This window comes from Trematomus bernacchii, unplaced genomic scaffold (assembly GCF_902827165.1).
Source record: "Trematomus bernacchii unplaced genomic scaffold, fTreBer1.1, whole genome shotgun sequence".
Classification (NCBI taxonomy): domain Eukaryota; kingdom Metazoa; phylum Chordata; class Actinopteri; order Perciformes; family Nototheniidae; genus Trematomus; species Trematomus bernacchii.
The window spans coordinates 2,968,825-2,986,647 of record NW_022987477.1 but is presented as its reverse complement, the minus strand read 5'-3'; the positions used below and the strand labels follow the sequence as shown (position 1 = coordinate 2,986,647).

Sequence of the window (17,823 nt, the reverse complement as noted above, 5' to 3'; positions counted from 1 at the left end):
GTCTTTGCTGCATTCCTCCCTCTAGTCTCCATGTTATGTCTCCACAATTCGGTGCCAGCATTTGTAATTGTGTGTCTTGCTTGGAGCCCCCTGTGGAGCGTCCAAGCAGCCAAGCTCCAGCAGTAATACCTTGGGCACGTTTCCCTCAAGCTCCCCTTTGTCCCTCCCAGCTTTCCTCCCATACGCAGCGAGGAAGTTTGCCCACAATATCTGTCGCCCGGATGGTTGTGGAGATTGTACCCTTTTCATAGTGCTCTCATTGTGCCCCGCACTGCATTCTGGGGGCTCCGTGTGACACCTGCCTCCCACTTCAGGTGAACGGGAGGCGGTGAAAGCCCACTGCATCCGAGCCGCTCAGGTCGGATTTCTGCGCTTTTTTTTTTTTCAAAAGGGAAGCGACAGCCGGGGTTTCCTCTCTCTTTCTCTCTCTCCATCATTTCTATGCCTGAGGTATTGTTGCATATCGCCTCTGCGGAGCCAAACGGGACAGTGCTATGAGGACTCTCCCCAAAAGCAAAACTTGCGAAGTGTACTGCGTCTCCGGGCATGGACTCTCAGGCCGCTCCGCTGCACAGGTAACCGCTCTTTTCATTGTGCGTAACAGATCATTGTGGCTTTGCTTTATGCCAGAACTATACCCTTAATATTTATTCTATATGTTTCCAAATGAGTGTTTATTGAACTTGTATACCTTACAATAATCCAAACCCCAGTCAGCCATGGGTCATCTTAATTGCTAAATCTGTCTCTGTGGGTGTTTTTCCTCATGAATGTCCGGGGTGAGCCACTTGATTGAGTGCTGACACCGCAGAGCCAGGCCGTGGGAAAGCAGACTCGTCTAGCCACGCTTTGTCTGCCCCCCCGGGGAATCCTGCCAACCCCTTAAATGTTTTAGGAGTTCCTTTCAGCTCCAAGATGCTCACCGTTCCTCTCAGTGCAGCACTCCAGCCATTAAACCTGTGTCTCATTCAGGTCAAACACTGCCTTAAGATATTGCTGTCACCACTTCAGAAGGAACTTGAGCACACACATAAGGAAGCTGGTATGATATTTGAGTCTTTATTTCTGGAAGGGAGAGGGGGAGTTGAAGGAGCCCACCCAGCCACTGAGCCCCCCCACGAAGCCTGAGGATCGGGCGGAGGAGAAGGTGGAGGGGGGGCAAGCTCCAGCCTCCTGGAGGAGATGGATGTTCGGCGTCTTGCCTTTATTTCCCCTCGCTGCTGCCATTGCACTGACTCTCCACTTCCTAGCATGTGAGTACACACCTTGTGGACTTTTCTTGTGATTTTTTTATTGTTGACTCCATCTTATTCATATCTCTGCAGCTCCACCTTCCTCAGTGTTCTTCCTCGGGGGCAGCGTGGAGTTCCCAAACCTGAGCTTCACCTCGGAGCTGACGGACTCCTCCTCCCCTCAGTTCCGCCTGCAGGCTCAGGCTTTGAACCACTATGTAAGTGGAGCGATGGACCTGTCCGTCTCTGAATGTCACTTAAGTTGCTGCTTGACCTTCACACTCGGGGGGCTGATCTCGCTGCTCTGACTTTGACTTTGTACTCTCCTAAATTATTCACAGCTGCCCTCTTTCTCCTTCCCTCGTTTCTGTCTTTACGTTCCTATTTCTTTAGCTTTGTCCTCCTTCCTACCTTCAGTGTTTTGTCACCACTTTCCTCTCCTCTGCCCCTCTCTCTGGTGGTGTTAAATGTAAAGCTGAAACAGGAGCTGGGCACAGTCAGTGTGCGAGTTCCCCCGGACCCCCAGGGACCCGAGCCTTTCAGGGGCCGAGGACAAGCCCGGCGTTTGTGAGCCAGGCTAGGCCCAGGCAGCAGAGTGAGAGGAAGAGCAGGCCTTCAATAAAAACATTGTCTGTGTGGTTTTCACACAATCAGCCGCTCTGTGTCGCACACTACAGAGAGGAGGTGAACCTCCGTTTGTTGATGGGGGTGAGAGGGAGAGATAGGGCAGTAGGGCAGGGGGGGGGTGGGTGGATGACAGAGGGGAGATTTTGAGGCAAAAGGTCAGATGCCTGAGCAGTGGAGAAACGACGATGTGACAGAGGTGGGAGAAGTATTCAGATCTTGTAAAAGTAGAGAGAGTAGGAAATACTCTGTTACATCTGAATTGTAGTTGAGTAGAAATACAAAGTAGCAGAAAATGGAGATACTCATGTAAACTTAAATACAGTATTACATATAAATGTACTTGGTTACTTTACAGCACTGCAAACTGATAGGTTTACCCACAAACCTACTCTGACACACTGCAAGGCTGCTTTAATCGGCTGTGAGGGTCACTTAGCCCGGCTTGTGAAGTGGACACAGGATCTGTGCGGCCATCTGTTCATTAAAGACCAGGTGAACTGGAAGCCAGCAGCCCATACCACCCTGGGTCCTAACTCTACACTGCACATACAATGAAGCTCTGTGCGGCTCAGAGTCAACATGCACACATGCAGAGTTCGATACACACACAAGAACAATGTGTTTGTTGAAGGCGGGCTGCATGTCCGACCAGGTGTGTTCATGTGTTGCTTACACGGGAAAAGTGACCTCACCTGCTCAGCTCTGATGTCACACCTACAGCTCTGGACTGTACAGTAAATAAACTAGCACAAAGCAGCTTTCAATTCTGTGTTGCGAACTAGATCTGAGAAAACTATTTGTTCATATTAAAGAACCTACATTGTAAACCTTGATGTCATTGGTTGTATGCTATGTTTAGGTACCTTTTAGCTCACTTTGTGTATTCATTTTCTTGTTAACATTCATCTTAAAAGTCTCAATCATAAGACAATAATGCAAGATAAAAGAGTATGTGTTACACCCTTCTTCTTTGTCTTTTTATTTGAAATAAACACAGTTTTCAGAACTCTACGAGTCCTCGCCGTGTAGCTCTTACTACGTGAACTCAGGAATTACTGCCTTCAGGTAAGATGCACCCACAGAAAGCATACTGAGTTCATACATAAGAGGAACATGCATGACTTCTACATACCTCTGCTGTATTTCATTGTAAACCCTTTGTGTGACAGTGAAGGAGCTGAAGGACTGAATGTCTTCTACTGGAGTAAGTTCTCCGCCCCGGACGATGTTGCCGTGGCGATCCGGAGGTCGGGTCCAGAGAGGTTTCAGCGACGGCTCCCGGGCAGAAACAAGGTGCTGCAGGACAGCCGCAACGAGCAGCGCTACTACATGGAGCAGGACGACGACATGCTCCACCTGCTGGGTACACACTCTCACAGTGCAGCATGTTCTCCACACTGTGGACTGACTGGAGGGTCGGACATATGTAGATATTAGCAGGATAACTTTATTCGTCCCAAAGAGGGAACATTTACATTGTTACAACAAAAGTGTAGAGCAAAATATTAATCAAGAGGCATGCGTCAAATATAAAAAGTGTAAAAGTTGTGTGTATAAAGTAGTGTGATGGCAGCCGGGTCACAGTAGTAAAAGTGGAAGTATATATATTGCACAGGTATTTTTCTTTGCTTCATCGTATCAATAACTACAATAAACGGGTTCAAAACTGTAAAATTGTACCCGTGTATCATCAATTATGGTTTTATACTCTGTGTTGCTCTAGATTGGTACTGGATTTGAGAAGTGTTTTGACATCTGCTGTGTGTGTGTGTGTGTGTGTGTGTGTGTGTGTGTGTAGGTTTGGACCCTGACGACTTTGAAGTAGATGAAAAATCTGACAAGAGTAAGAATCCAAACAGCATCCAGAGCGGGAAGTGGCAGCTTGGCTTCCAAGGTGAGGAGGGAATCTGACTTGATGTTCATATTACAACACATACAGACCTGGGTATTCATAAAGCTTCCCAGTTCAAAGATGTACTACTAGTTGTGAAATGTGGCCCCTATTTCTTTAAGTCAAAAATGTGAGAAAATACTTTCAAGGCCATCTCTCTCTCCCTCTAGCGATGTCCTTTGACCTCTACGCCAAATACGGCAACAACCGCACCCTGAGCCTGGTGAATCCCAAGAAGCCGTACTACCAGTGGCGTCTCCGCGTGCCGTCGGGTCACGTGGTCCGCCTGGTCGTCCTCACGCTGCACGGTGCCACGCCGGGGAGCTGCACCGCCCACAAGCTCTCCGCCTACGACTTCCTACTGCCATTACAGAACAAGATAATCTCAAGGTAAACACGGTTTCCTCTGCAAACATGTCCTGAACAGTGAAAAGAGAAACACGGTGTCCAACGGTGAAACCCTCGTTAGTGCAGCAGTCAGTCGTCAAATTAAATACAGAATTATATCCCAGATCAAATGTATGTTAAAGGCATAGTCTTCAGTGGTTGTAATGTTATATGAAATGTCTGTTTCCTTGTATATTATCTTAATATTGTCCTCGTTGATGTTGCAAATGGAGCTGCTGTGATGCAAGAAACATCACAAGTATGATGGTATTGTAACATGTATACACGTCCTGGGTGCATGTACGTGTCTCAGGTGGTGTGGGCTTCCTATTTCCCGTTCGTCTCCCGTCATGAAGCTGACGTCCTCTGGGAACGTGATGTTGGTCACCTTCTCCTTCAGCAGGCAGAGGGACGGAGCCATCTTCAAAGCTTACTTCCAAGCCATCCCAAAAGCAGGTGAGACAGCTCTCACAAACACACAAAGTCATCACAATCAGAAATCCTTTACAGCGTACCTTTCAGCAAAGGGGACAGTGCAGATTAAGAAGAAAAGAAAACAGTAGAATTACATAATGGATAAAGAGGCAAGCGCACGTTTATAAAACACAAATCAAATAAGTACACATCCAAGGTAGACAAGAAAAATAATATTAAAAAGTATAGTTTAAAACACTATATGTATAACACATACACTCTGTCTAATTTCTAAAACTCTTCAGTGATTAATCGTGGGGTTTCTTTGGGGGTTTGTCCTTGTTACTGCGAGGGTCCAAGGACAGAGGTGTCATATATGTTGAGTTACTTTGCCCTGTTGCTGTTGTGTGTCCTTCACTGTGCCACTGTCTCCCCCTGCAGGCTGTGGAGGGTCGATTTCCTCCTGGAACGGCTCCATTTCCTCCCCATACTACCCCTCCTATTACCCCCCTAACATAGACTGCACCTGGACTCTACGGGTGAGTGTGTGCACACAGGCTTCTAAAGCGTGTTAGAAGGAAGAAACAGTCAAACATTGAATTATGTCTTGTTATCTGTCATTTGGCACGTTCTGAACGCTCTCTTTGGTCCTCTATGCATACTTTCAGACGCCGTTGCCAGGATACCTGATCTCCATGACGATCGTGATGATGGACATTCAGGACGCCTCGTCTGATGGATGTGAGAAAGACTGGCTGAACATCGGAGGGGTCAAGTAAGACTAAGCTGAACCGTGTGGGCCTTAAGCTGTAACATTAAGAGACATTTTTACTTAATTGATGTGTTTTTTCGTATAATTGTGACTTTCTTTGTGGCTACATTTGTAATTTAAAAGTAATACACCATACTTTTGTGCTCCTCTGCGTCCAGGCTGTGTAACCCAGTGTCGGACAGCAGCAGGAAGCGGGTGTACTCCTCTCCCATCTCCCTCCACTTCCATTCAGATGAGTCTCTCACTCACAAGGGCTTCTACCTGCTCTACCGAGCCTTCTCTCCAGAGGGCAGTGAGTCAAATCTGATGCTTTCAAATGAAGGGGAGAAAATCAATTCATGTAATATTATCTCGTACTTTCTGTATTGATTTACAACTTCCAGGAATCGATATTCTTCAAAATATAATTTCCTTAAGAGGCAGAAAGCCCACAAACATCTTGCATTCTCATTTTGTGTACAACTTGATGTTGCTGAGAATTGAAACATACTAAACACTTTTGGAGTTTACTTAAATACTGGCATAAATAAATGTTGCATTTTGTGTGTTTGCATTATTGAAATCGGGTGATATAACTTCTTCAAATACAAAAACTCCATCTATATCTCTAGAATAAAAATGTAATCAGATCATGTGACACGGAAAGACTCACAGTCCTACTTTCAAACTGTAATTTACAGAGAGGAGAGTTGTTCATTCCAACTACCCGGGGTTAAAACATCAACCTTTACACTGTACTGTATATTTGAGTCTCTTTCCTGTGTCTCCAGCCTGTCCCCGGCAGTTTCGCTGTGGAGACGGACGCTGCGTCCCTCTGAGGAAGGTGTGTGACAGAGTGAAGGACTGCTCAGACGGACGAGACGAGGCTAAATGCTGTAAGTCTTTTGCCTGAGAGACTAGATGCAAACACTTCCCCCATTTTCTATATTCTGAACTTAAGACCTGACCTTTGTGCTGCACTCAGATTTGCCTGTGTTTGTGTGTCTCTATGTGCATGTTTGCACATATGCGTAAAACATGTAGCATCCTGCAGGCCAGGTGAAGTGCAGTGTGGGAACGGCCAGTGTAAGCCTCAGAGCAGCCAGTGTGTGATTCAGAGCAGCAACTGTGCAGACAGCAGCGAGGAGGGCGGCTGTGGTGAGTGCAACATCGACATCGAACATCTGTGTGTGTGTGTTTGTGTGTTTGCATTTTAAGATGAAAACTGATGCGTTTGTTTACAGGAGGTAAATGTTACCACGTGTGCCCCAACAAGATCTGTCTGCAGAAGTCTTCTGTGTGTGACGGTGTTGTTGACTGCAAAGACCGCAGCGATGAGCTCAACTGTACCAGGGCGTGTGAGTGTTCCTCAGATATCACACTGACTGATTAATTTAAGTGTTTTTTCTTCAATGTTTTTGTATTTCTACGTGCTTTTCTCTCTATTTTAAATGATCCTTGTGTCCCACTCTTTAGACTTTAAAGGCTGCTCCTCCTCCTCGTACAAATGTTCCAATGGGAAGTGTGTGAGTAAGGTTAACCCCGAGTGTGACGGAGTAAAAGACTGCTTTGACGGCTCTGATGAAATGCGCTGTGGTAAGTTCTCACTCCGAAAACTTAGACTTCTCTAATGGCGACTAAAACTGACATTTCAAATGCTGCTATTGTTTGTGTCTCCTCCTCCGTCTGCATGTCCCAGGCTGTGGCACCAGGCCCAGGAAGAGGACTAAGATCGTGGGGGGCTCTGATGCCAGGGCGGGGTCCTGGCCGTGGCAGGTCAGCCTCCAGATGGATCGATACGGTCACGTCTGTGGAGCCACGCTGGTGGCTAACCGCTGGCTCATCTCTGCAGCTCACTGCTTCCAGGACTCAGACGCCATCAAGTGAGAAAGAACGCTTCTTATGTTGCTTATTACTGGACTCCACCACTTTTCCCTTGAACAACCGTTCTTTATCCATCTGTATATTGTGTCTTCATATTGTACCTTTCACATTTAATTGAATATGCTATTCCTTGCACACTTAATGTAAATAATATCCTCATTTTGAATGTTGTTAGCTGTAAGTTGGCCCCTCATAGTGCTTAATTAACAGATGTAATGTCTCTCACTGTAAATATTCATATATTTTACATTTTAGTTCTGTTTTATTTTCTATTTTGAGAAGCGTATGTTTGTTTGTTTGTTTTCTACTGCTGTGACGAGAACATTTCCCAAAATGGGATCAATAAAGTGAATCTTATGTTACGTGTGTGTTCCTGATGTTGTGCCTCAGATACTCCGACGCCCGTGCGTGGCGGGCCTACCTGGGGATGCGTGTGATGTCTGTAGGGAGCAGCGGCGCAGCCACCAGAACGATCCGCCGCATCCTGCTCCACCCGCAGTACGACCAGTTCACCTCCGACTACGACATCGCCCTCCTGGAGCTCAGCGCCCCCGTCTTCTTCAACGACTTGGTGCAGCCCGTGTGTGTTCCTGCGTCCACACACAGCTTCACAACAGGCACCAACTGCTACGTCACAGGGTGGGGGGTGCTCATGGAGGACGGTAAGAGCTAACATTTTGAAACAAGCTTGAAACGACCAATTTTATTATCTTCAATACGTTTTGATTTTGTTTTGATTAAAGGTGACCTGGCCTCTCGCTTGCAAGAGGCCCCGGTGAAGATCGTCAACAGGAACACGTGTAACAAGCTGTACGACGACGCTGTCACTCCCAGGATGCTTTGCGCTGGGAACCTGCAAGGAGGGGTGGACGCCTGCCAGGTGAAGTATTCATTTTTCTAGAAATGTGGCTTGCCTTATTGAATTGAATTTAAATTCAATAATTCCCAATATATCTATTCAAACCACAACAGAGTGTGTGTAAAATAATTGGGACTCATACATTCATATTTCTTTTGGTCAGTGTAAAACTAGTTACAAGTTAAAAATAATATATAGCATAAAAAAGTCAGTTAGACCATTTCAATCAGGAGAGACTTAATTTAGTTTAAAGAACATTTATTGACACATGTTATATGATAAATGTTAAGTCTTTGGCGATTAGACCCCGATCCTGAAATCGTATATCTAAAGGGGGGAAATGCAGCCGTGAGCATATAGGGAACCCCCCCCCGGGGTCTAGACACTGGTGATGATGCTGAAGATCTGGATTTGATGAGGAGATGGGATGAAGAGGGGATGTGATGAGGTCTTTGGATTAGCTCTCTTGGCACTGGATGTGATGAAAGGAGGTGGATGGGGAGGAGGCGGGCGGCAGCATGAACGCCTGAAATCACACCTGACTGCAGGAGAGAGGAGAACCATTTTAAAGTGTGGCTGCAGCACAGTGATTGGCTGCTGAGATTGAGGTGAATGTAATAGGTTAACAGAAAGCCTGTGATGAGCTGATTATAAGCAGCTGCGGAATGAATACCAGTCTTCCTGAAAGAACTTACGCTGAGCTTCATTTAGTGTGTGTGTGTGTGTGTGTGTGTGTGTGTGTGTGTGTGTGTGTGTGGTGTGTGTGTGTGTGTGTGTGTGTGTGTGTGTGTGTGTGTGTGTGTGTGTGTGTGTGTGTGTGTGTGTGTGTGGTGTGTGTGTGTGTGTGTGTGTGTGTGTGTGTGTGTGTGTGTGTGTGTGTGTGTGTGTGTGTGTGTGTGTGTGTGTGTGTGTGTGTGTGTGTGTGTGTGTGTGTGTGTGTGTGTGTGTGTGTAGTGTGTGTGTGTGTGTGGTGTGTGTGTGTGTGTGGTGTGTGTGTGTGTGTGTGTGTGTGTGTGTGTGTCCTCAGGGAGACTCAGGAGGCCCGTTGGTGTGTCTGGAGCGAGGCCGCCGCTGGTTCCTGGCGGGGATCGTGAGCTGGGGCGAGGGCTGCGCGCGGCAGAACCGTCCCGGCGTCTACACCCAGGTGGTGAAGTTCACCGCCTGGATCCACCAGCAGACTAAAGGACAGGTGTGACTGAACACCACACTGACATGAAGAATAAAACAAACAGTCTTAACACACAGGACAGAGGTCTCAGACCTGGAGTCCATCTTCAGACGGTTGTCGTGATTTCACGGCAACACATTCAGTCCGTTTTTGGGAGCGTGTCCATGGCAACGGGCCAGCACGGGCCATCCTCACTGCTCAAACAACCAGCTTCCTCAAAATTGACATCGGCTATGGCAAAAATAGGTAACCTGTTTATTTTTTACTTGATTATGGGTCGTTAAACATAAATGGAAGAATTTATTTGAAGGAAAAACCCCAAACACACTCTGTTGAAGTATCCTATACACAATTTACAAGATTCTTTCATATAAACTACCTGATCTGTGGGTCAATATTTAATTCTAAAGTCAGGCCAAAGTATGATAACTAGCCAGGTTATCTTGTGCATATAAATGTAGCTGAGTACTTCCTGTATTCCCTGTCACAGCGATGGTTCACTATAGTGTCCGATCAGGTGTTGCCAACAACAATCACTGTGGAAAGAGTTCTCTCCGGACACACACATGTAACCGTATATTTCTCATTTACATTCGTCCATGTACTGTATATGTGTGTTCATGTTTGTGGTTATTGTACTGTACTGTATGTATGTGCATTTCATGAGTTGAGTCGTAGCATTATGTCCAATATATTCTGTAATGGTAGAGAAGTGAATAATCCCTCAATAGGAGGTGATAATATATTTTGCATTTCAGTTTGATTTAATTTATCTTTACGGTGCCTTCTTTATACTTTATGCTCCATGAAGAGCGTGACGACTACCCCCCTTTAAACTCTGATGCACTTGATGCTGCCTTAAGATTCAGATCACTATAAGATCATTTTATACCAATATTTTCTACGCGGACGCACATGCATGTTCCTGTTTCTCCCATCAGCATACATCACCACCCTGTGGCCAATGCACACTATTTTTTATTTCATGTCCTGAGGGAATAATGCATTTTACACCCAAAGGATGTAGGGTTTGAATCATTGATAAGGATACCAGATGATATGCTTTTACATTAAAGAAACCATTTCCAATGCAGCAGGTCTCGACAAAACTGTTTTAATTATTGCTGTAATTTTCTTATTACCTATATACTGTTTTGTCTTTAAGTAATTTCCACAAGTGAAATTAGGTTTTATATAATGTTCTTCATCTAAACTATTGATTCATTGCCTCATTTGTTGTTGGTGCTTTTGACTGAAAAGTGTTCAATATGACTCACCTGTACAGCACAATCGTTTTTAATCTGCACTATCACTAATAATAGAACATGTGTTGTAAGCAGGAAGTCACATTCAAATATAGGTTACCTGTCTGAGTCACTGTTTTCCGAGTTGCGTAAAGTGTTGCTATTCTGAGGTTAACACTTCTTTATTTACTTGGAAAACAAAATAGATCAGCTATTTCGCAATATCAGAAACACGACTGTCAAATTGAGGAACCAACCGTGTTCTCCGGTGCCTACGTGCTGATCATCCCGTTTACCAATCCAGAGTGCAAACCCTGGTCGCCTGTGCCCATCCTCCTGGTGGTGCGTAATTCTACTCTTCTGGAAATAACAAAACATGCAGATTATTAGATAGGAAATTAAATGTTAATGTCTAAAATAATGCCTACGAATTTGACTAAAAGAAAGAGGTTTTTCTTTGCACCATTTGATTGAATTTACAACTCACTGGTCGATTGCTTGATCACTGGGGAGAGCTAAAAGGGGGACTGCTCTTACGCGCCTTGGGTGTGTCAATGGACGTCACGGAAGTCCGCTATCCGGTGGCTGCACTGTGGGAACTGTATATATCCGCGCCACTATCCAAAACGATGGGAAAAAGTTGCACTGGAGTTCAAGCGTGGTGTCCTGTTGCGTGATCTCCCGCAGCTATCCTCAGGAAACCAACCATCTCCATTCACTGACCATCAGTGCGCTGAGTTACTCTGGAGGGGCAAACACATCAGCAGGAATAAAACTCCTTCCATCATTTACATTTGAAACCTCGCTAGCTGCTCGGGAGTCACCAGAGATGATGAACCTTATCCTCATCTGCCTGCTATGTGGATTGTATGGAGTGCTTGCAAAAGGTGAGTAACAAGTGTTCAGTTAGAGATCACCTGCTGTATCAACGAGGTAGTGTTCACATTACTTATTTAGTATTTTAATTCACCGGCAAATGTTTGTTAGTTTTGCTTCAAATGTTATGCACCTGTGGGAAAGTGCATTTTACGCACGACTTTTATTATTTACCATAAGCTGGAGAGTCCTATAGGGTCATAATGCATCTTGACGCTCTTTCAAAACCGTTATACATTCAGTCTTCACTTTGGAGGAACACAAAACACGCACAGATGCGCCTCTTTATGGCTCATTTATTGGTCAATTAAGCCGTCGGTGCGGTCGTGTGTCTGGGGCAGTCCGGCTTGTAAAGCTCTATTAGTGCCGAGTGCAGTGGGGGAGATAAGCGCTATCCTGCGGGACACTTGTTTGGATAATGCGGACCCCTTTGGCCCGGCTCCTTGTGCGCTTGGCCCCGGTTGAATGGACACACGCAGGGCGTTGTTTCCTGAGACTGATGAGTTTCTCTAATGAAAAGTTCAGATTGAACAGAGCGAGGGGTCATGACCAGTATGAGGAAAATATCCAGTGAGCAGGAACAGGGGTGAATCTCTGCTTATTGCTCAAACCCTCCCAATCTACCTCTGTGCTGTTATTCATTACTTCAATTATTCTCAAAGAAAAAAAAGTTCATATAATTGATCATGTAGCCTATATAGACTGTTCAGATGATCTAGTTAATCTCTTTTACTGAATTTAATATATATTTTATATTCATGACTAACACACATTGGGCAGTCTTTTTGTTTTTTAAATACTTGTTTTAAATGTTTAGTTTATTTGAGAAGTACAAAAACGAATCTCCACAAATAACTTTGAATGGCCTTACTCTGATCGGCATTACGTATTTATAGTGAGGGATTGTTTAGTGTAATTGTAGACAATATTCAAAATTTAAAATAAATAAATATACTATGTTAACTATTAGAGAGATATGTATGTATGTAACATGCATAATCATACATTCATAAAGCCTACATTTAACATAGTTACCCTCAGTTAGTTATTATATTAACCTTATAGTGTTTTAAAAAATGTAAAATACAGGTGGATATATTTTTAGAAAACAAATGTAATAAAGCCCACACCTATGACATGATGCATAACGAATATCAAAGTCATTTTCATTATTACAACAGTAAGTATTTGGCTCAATTGGTTCTTTTAAAATCCAGACACTTTCTCCAAAAACAATGTTGTCTTCTTCGGTTTAAGGCGTATCAGATCAAATGTACTTTTATCACCCCCAAAAGTTACGAGGTGCACGTTTATTCACTGGGAGAAATCTTGAACAAGCGTTTCAGAAATGTATTTTAAAATCCTCAAATGTTCATCACAGTCAGTTAAAGTTTCCCATATCTAAGTGTGTGGAAACACATGAAGAAATAATTCAGCAGGAAAACTGCGCTGTGTTTTCGACCCTTCACAGCTTGTTGAAAAGGCCCCAGAAGGCCTGGAGGAGATCCCTGACTTCCCCTCCGTCTTCCCTTCCCCTGGTGTGTGTGTGTGTGTGTGTGTGTGTGTGTGTGTGTGTGTGTGTGTGTGTGTGTGTGTGTGCACACTGTGAAATTCAAGGAAATGGTATAGGAAGTGCTAGCAGTGTGAGTAATGCCAGATCTGCTCAATGGGGCATCCACTGGGAACAATGATGCTGACAATGAATGGTAATAATGGACGTTAGTGAAAAGCTTGCTGCCAAACAACTGATTTAATACTCAGAGCAGAGAGACAGTTGTGTTTTGAGCAGTTTTCTGAGCAGTCAGAGTGAAGGACGGACTTCCCTGAACGATGTTTCCGCTGTTGTTGTGAGGAAGGAAGGGCGGACAGACAGTCGTCTTCATCTCTCATTAATAAACCTCAGCGATGGAGTGGAGAAATGCATTTATTTGATAAACAAAAAGGACACTGCTTACGCATTTCCACAACGAGTTGTCAAGTGGCCTGAGCGAGGAGATGTGCCGAGGGGTCAAAGATACCGTGTCCTGGATGGAGTACGTGCCGTGGAGCCGGGAGACACCAAGACTGGTTCCGCCATCAGTCAAGAGTCCGGTTTAGTCCGGTTTGTGATGCTCAGAGCTTACAGGAACTGTCCACAATGTTTATTGGTTGTAAAGTGTTTTGTCCTCCAGGATTTCCTTGGAAAGTGGGCTCATGTAGTTAAGTGACAACACAAAGGGACTTTAAGAGTCTCATACATGACGCCCAATTATATGATCAGAACATAATTGCATCTTTTAGGGTTATTAATAAACAAGACGCCCTGTTTCAATGGAGTCCAAGAACTCTAATCCCAATTTCAGAGCTTAATCAGAAGCTGGTGCTGATTTTGACCTCTGACTTTTTTTAAATAAGTCGATGAACCAATCCTCATCACATTAGAACTGAAAACAGATTACCTATATAACATTTTGGGATGTTGCCGCTACTACATGTCTTCTGATTCTCATCCTCTCTTATCTCTGCAGACAAGGCTCAGAAGGGGAAGTACAGCGTCCCGATTCTAGATGTGAAAACCCGGCAGCTGGTCCTCGACACCAACCAGACGCTACTGCTCAGCTGCAGGTGAGTTTCAGGTAGAAGGATCCAGGTCAGGAAACCCTCATATGGAAATTGGTGTAGCATTGCAATCACCATGATTGAATCAAAGCAATCCTTCCAAACACAAAAAAACATGACAGAAAAAGAAGAGGAAACATCCAAAGCATCCTCATTAGCTGGAGGTGAATGCAGATCTCAAGGTTTCAAGTTTCAAGGCTTTTATTGTCATGTGTGCATAGCTACAGTGTAGTTATGACAATGAACATCTGAGGTCACCGGCTCCTCCAACAGTGCAACACAATACAACAGATAACATAAAATAGAACAGAAACAGAATATAATAGAAACTGTGCAGAATAGTCTATATACAGTCATTGGAATATTGATATATATGAGTTGCAAACAGATGAATGTTACGTATGTTCTTTAGAATCTAAAGATTTCTGTGTGATTTCTGAGGAACCGTTCATCTTCATGTTGAGCAGGGGTCGCTGGGAGCTGGCGTGGGCCTTCCCCTCAGGTCTGCTTCGAGGCGAGGTGCAGGTGGAGGAGTTTCGCTGTGGGAGGACGGGGAAGCTGTTCTGCAGCCGCCTGACGGTGAGCAGCACCGAGACCCAGCACACCGGCCTGCTCCGCTGCAGATACCGGCACCGGACCCGCAGGCAGACCTCCATCTACCTTTATGTCACAGGTAAGACACTGCTGCGAGGTCCAAGAGTACAACTGGAAAACATCAAGACCCTCACTCCCCCCCTTATGCGTATTGTTTATATCCCCAGGTTAAACAGGATGTGGTGGGTGCTAAATACAGCCCAATGCCAGAGAGACAATTATATCTAAACACTGTTTGTCCCAGCAACACATCCTTCTAGATGACTCTGGACGCCCTCGTCCCCTGCCTCTCTCTCCTCAGTCCTACCTCCCTGTCATCTATATATAAATGCTTTTTTACTTTCGTTTACGTGCTACCTCGAGGCCAGGAATAGCCCAGCTGCTGAAAGGCTCAGGCCTGGGCAGAGTTTCCCAGGGCATCAGCCTTATCTGCTCGGCTCAGCCTTGCATGGAGCATCCTGTGCTTGGGGGAGGAGGGGAAGGGAGGGGATGTCGCTGTGTCTCTACAAGGTGGTGGCGGGGAGGTGTGTGTGTGTGTGTGTCTGTGTGTGTGTGTGTTTGAGGATAAGATGAAGGCTGGTGGCTCAGTGGTATCAAGGGGCAGAGGAGGCACGATGTCTACCCGCCGCCCCGCCCTGTCCTGGAGGGTGACGCTGTTGGGCTGGAGGCCAGGGTCGAGGGCCACGCTACTGTTCGTCCAACAGGACCCTCGGGGGCCATCAATCGCTCAGGTCACCATGTCCATTACGCTTCAGACTTGGCCTGCGGCTCTACTCAGACGTTGCCTCCCTCCCAGAGCACTCTATTAGGGAATCAAAGCAGGAGAAGGAAGCCCTCAGTCCGCTGGTCCTTTGGGTACTTTTGTTCGAATGTTCAGAGATTTGCTTTCCTTGAATAACACCCTACGGTAACAAACAATGCAGCGAGCAACACCCACGCTGTTCAATGGCACAGGACCATTACAGTAGCAGAGAGAAGGCCCAGAGAGGCCGTTTGATTGCCTCTAAACAATCTGTGTGTTTATTGTTGACCGCAGGCAGACATTTGCTGAATGGGTATTCAATGAATGGGTGTGGAGTGTGTGTCTGTTTGTTTTTGTTTGTTGCTGATATTCATACTTGGAAGTGTGTGTTTGTGGTTATAGAGAGGCAGGGGATTGTTTTCTGTATGCATAGGGTCAGTTCACAGATGATGATAGGAAATCATATTCTTTCAATAAGTCAAGGAGGTCATTCTCACCCGGGATGATGGGATTTCGTTGCCCTGGGTTTTGGCTATCAGGCTATCAAAAGTCAAAGTCAAGTTTATGTTAATCCTCTGTGTGTGTGTGATAAAAACAGAGAGCTCGAAATTCTGTTTCCCAGCCTGAAGGATAACCTACAAAAGACACTCAAAGTCCTGCCAACTTTAAAGTTTAAAGATGGAAATAAGACAGTAAAACAAAGTGCTCTGGCCAAATGTTACCAGTCAATCAAATATCCTTACTTTAAGCTTCATTGTGCTCCCCATCTTGCAGACTTGCATTGACTTTAGGGGGTCGATGTTGAGGGATATTTGTTGCTCACATCCTTAAGAAAATACAAAAGCAGCATCTCTTTCCCGAAACTGCATCCGTTGCTGCATAACAAGTTTAGCAAGATTCCTAGTATTTAGTTATTGTTATGGCTTGTCAGGATTGGCTGATTTTCAAATTGTAGTTTTTGCTGTTACAAAAGAAGACATTTGTAAAAAGGTCAACATGAGCTCTGAGAAGCTGCAACAGGCATTATTTATGTCATCAACTGACCCTTTTTACTGTACCTGTGGTTGTATAGCCTAAATGATAGATCACATGAGGAATAAGGAGTGCAAGACATTGATTTGACGTGCTTATCATCTGTACATTATGTGTCCATGACCGCAGTGTTTGGGTTTCAGACAGCCAGCAGCCATTTGTGGACCACCCTGATATGAGCCCAGATGTGTTGTACATGAAGGACAAGCAGCCGCTGGACATCCCCTGCAGGGTCACACACCCCAACATCACCACCACGCTGGTCAAGGTCAGTGCAAGGACAATGAACCAAATCATTGGGATGTGTTTTGCATCACCACATCTACGTTGCATGAGTGTTCCTCCACACTTCCACCCCGCTCACATTCTCCGCACATCATCACTTCCCAGTTTTGTGGATCAGGGCTCACGTATGCACACAATGCACCGTCCCGTTGTTTCCCCCCCCTCTCCAAATCATTCGCCACATTGTTCTTATCTTGGCAGCCTTTGCGCGGCGGTGTGTGTGTCCGCTTGTTTGTGTATGTATGCGGATATGTGTGAAAGTGTGTGCGGATATGGTTGTGAGTGTTGCTGCTTAAGTGCTGAGTGAGAGGAGGGAACAGAAGTGCAAAGAGGAGAATTTGGAGTGTTTTTGTATGTGGCTGTATGGATGTTATATGACTGTGAATGTAACAAAACCATATATATATCTACTTCAATCTGAATATACCCACTGGTCCAATATGCCGCTTCATTTACTGTCTTTTTCCGATGGCGCGGCACCCACAGCGTCCTGTTGGCACCGTTTCTACCTCTGGAGACAGGACATGGCGCCTGGAGTGCCCCTTTGGCCCCGGTCCAGCACCACTTCCTCACACCTCACCGTCCACCTCTTGTAGTACGAGTCCTGGCTGCCAACTCCCCCCCGCCTGATGCTTTAAACAGCTGGTTCACCCAGAGCAGGAAGCAGAGGCAGCTACTGTTGGCCCCCGAGAGATCAAAGTACAGTTAATGTTCTTTAATCATGAAAACCGATTAATATTACTCATTGTGCGTCATGAGATTATTGTGGGATAACTACAATAGAGAGAGTGAATTGTGGGAGAAACCAACAGTTAATAGGGAAATTAACAGATTTGAATAGAGAGATTAAAACAAAATAGTCAAATAAATGTAGCAGCGGCAGATTTTTCATGACTTTAGGCCAGTAGTTTGGATCAACTTTTAAAAAATGTCTTAAAATATTTTTTGTTAGTTCCTCTCAGCCCGATAAAAGTCTTCCAAACATCTCTACCTCAATATGAATGTCTGATATAAGCTTAAGGCCCATCGTTGAGACGAAATGTCACTGATCACAATTCAAATGTGAGTCTCATAGTGGTGGGAAACAGTAAAAGGATGGTCCTCTGGGGAACAGGAGAGTCTGAACAGTCCATCCAATAGTTGTTTAGATATTTCAGTTGTGAATAAAGCAGGTTGATGGACTGCATCAGAACAAACCGGCCCATGCCTGACATGAATCTGATGCTTCAACACTCACAT

General features: G+C 45.0%; 2 protein-coding genes across 2 annotated transcripts in view; both read left to right on the top strand.

Moving 5' to 3' along the window:
* Positions 1 to 415: 415 nt before the first annotated feature.
* On the top strand, positions 416 to 10,306 carry LOC117495957 (suppressor of tumorigenicity 14 protein homolog). The gene is made up of 19 exons (XM_034147588.1): positions 416 to 575; positions 1,073 to 1,253; positions 1,326 to 1,450; positions 2,857 to 2,924; positions 3,029 to 3,222; positions 3,658 to 3,753; positions 3,921 to 4,140; positions 4,451 to 4,593; positions 4,993 to 5,090; positions 5,220 to 5,326; positions 5,482 to 5,615; positions 6,094 to 6,198; positions 6,347 to 6,460; positions 6,547 to 6,660; positions 6,779 to 6,898; positions 7,002 to 7,185; positions 7,577 to 7,848; positions 7,930 to 8,066; positions 9,073 to 10,306. Exons 1-19 carry the CDS (start codon positions 495 to 497, stop codon positions 9,238 to 9,240), a joined length of 2,661 nt encoding a protein of 886 aa, XP_034003479.1. The 5' UTR covers positions 416 to 494; the 3' UTR covers positions 9,241 to 10,306.
* A 400-nt stretch (positions 10,307 to 10,706) lies between these two features.
* Positions 10,707 to 17,823, top strand: part of flt1 (fms related receptor tyrosine kinase 1) — a 34,334-nt gene continuing 27,217 nt past the window's right edge. The window contains 4 exon segments of the mRNA XM_034147576.1: positions 10,707 to 11,344; positions 13,841 to 13,937; positions 14,399 to 14,604; positions 16,443 to 16,567. Of these exon segments, the coding sequence (XP_034003467.1) occupies positions 11,287 to 11,344; positions 13,841 to 13,937; positions 14,399 to 14,604; positions 16,443 to 16,567 (486 nt within the window). The 5' untranslated portion in view covers positions 10,707 to 11,286.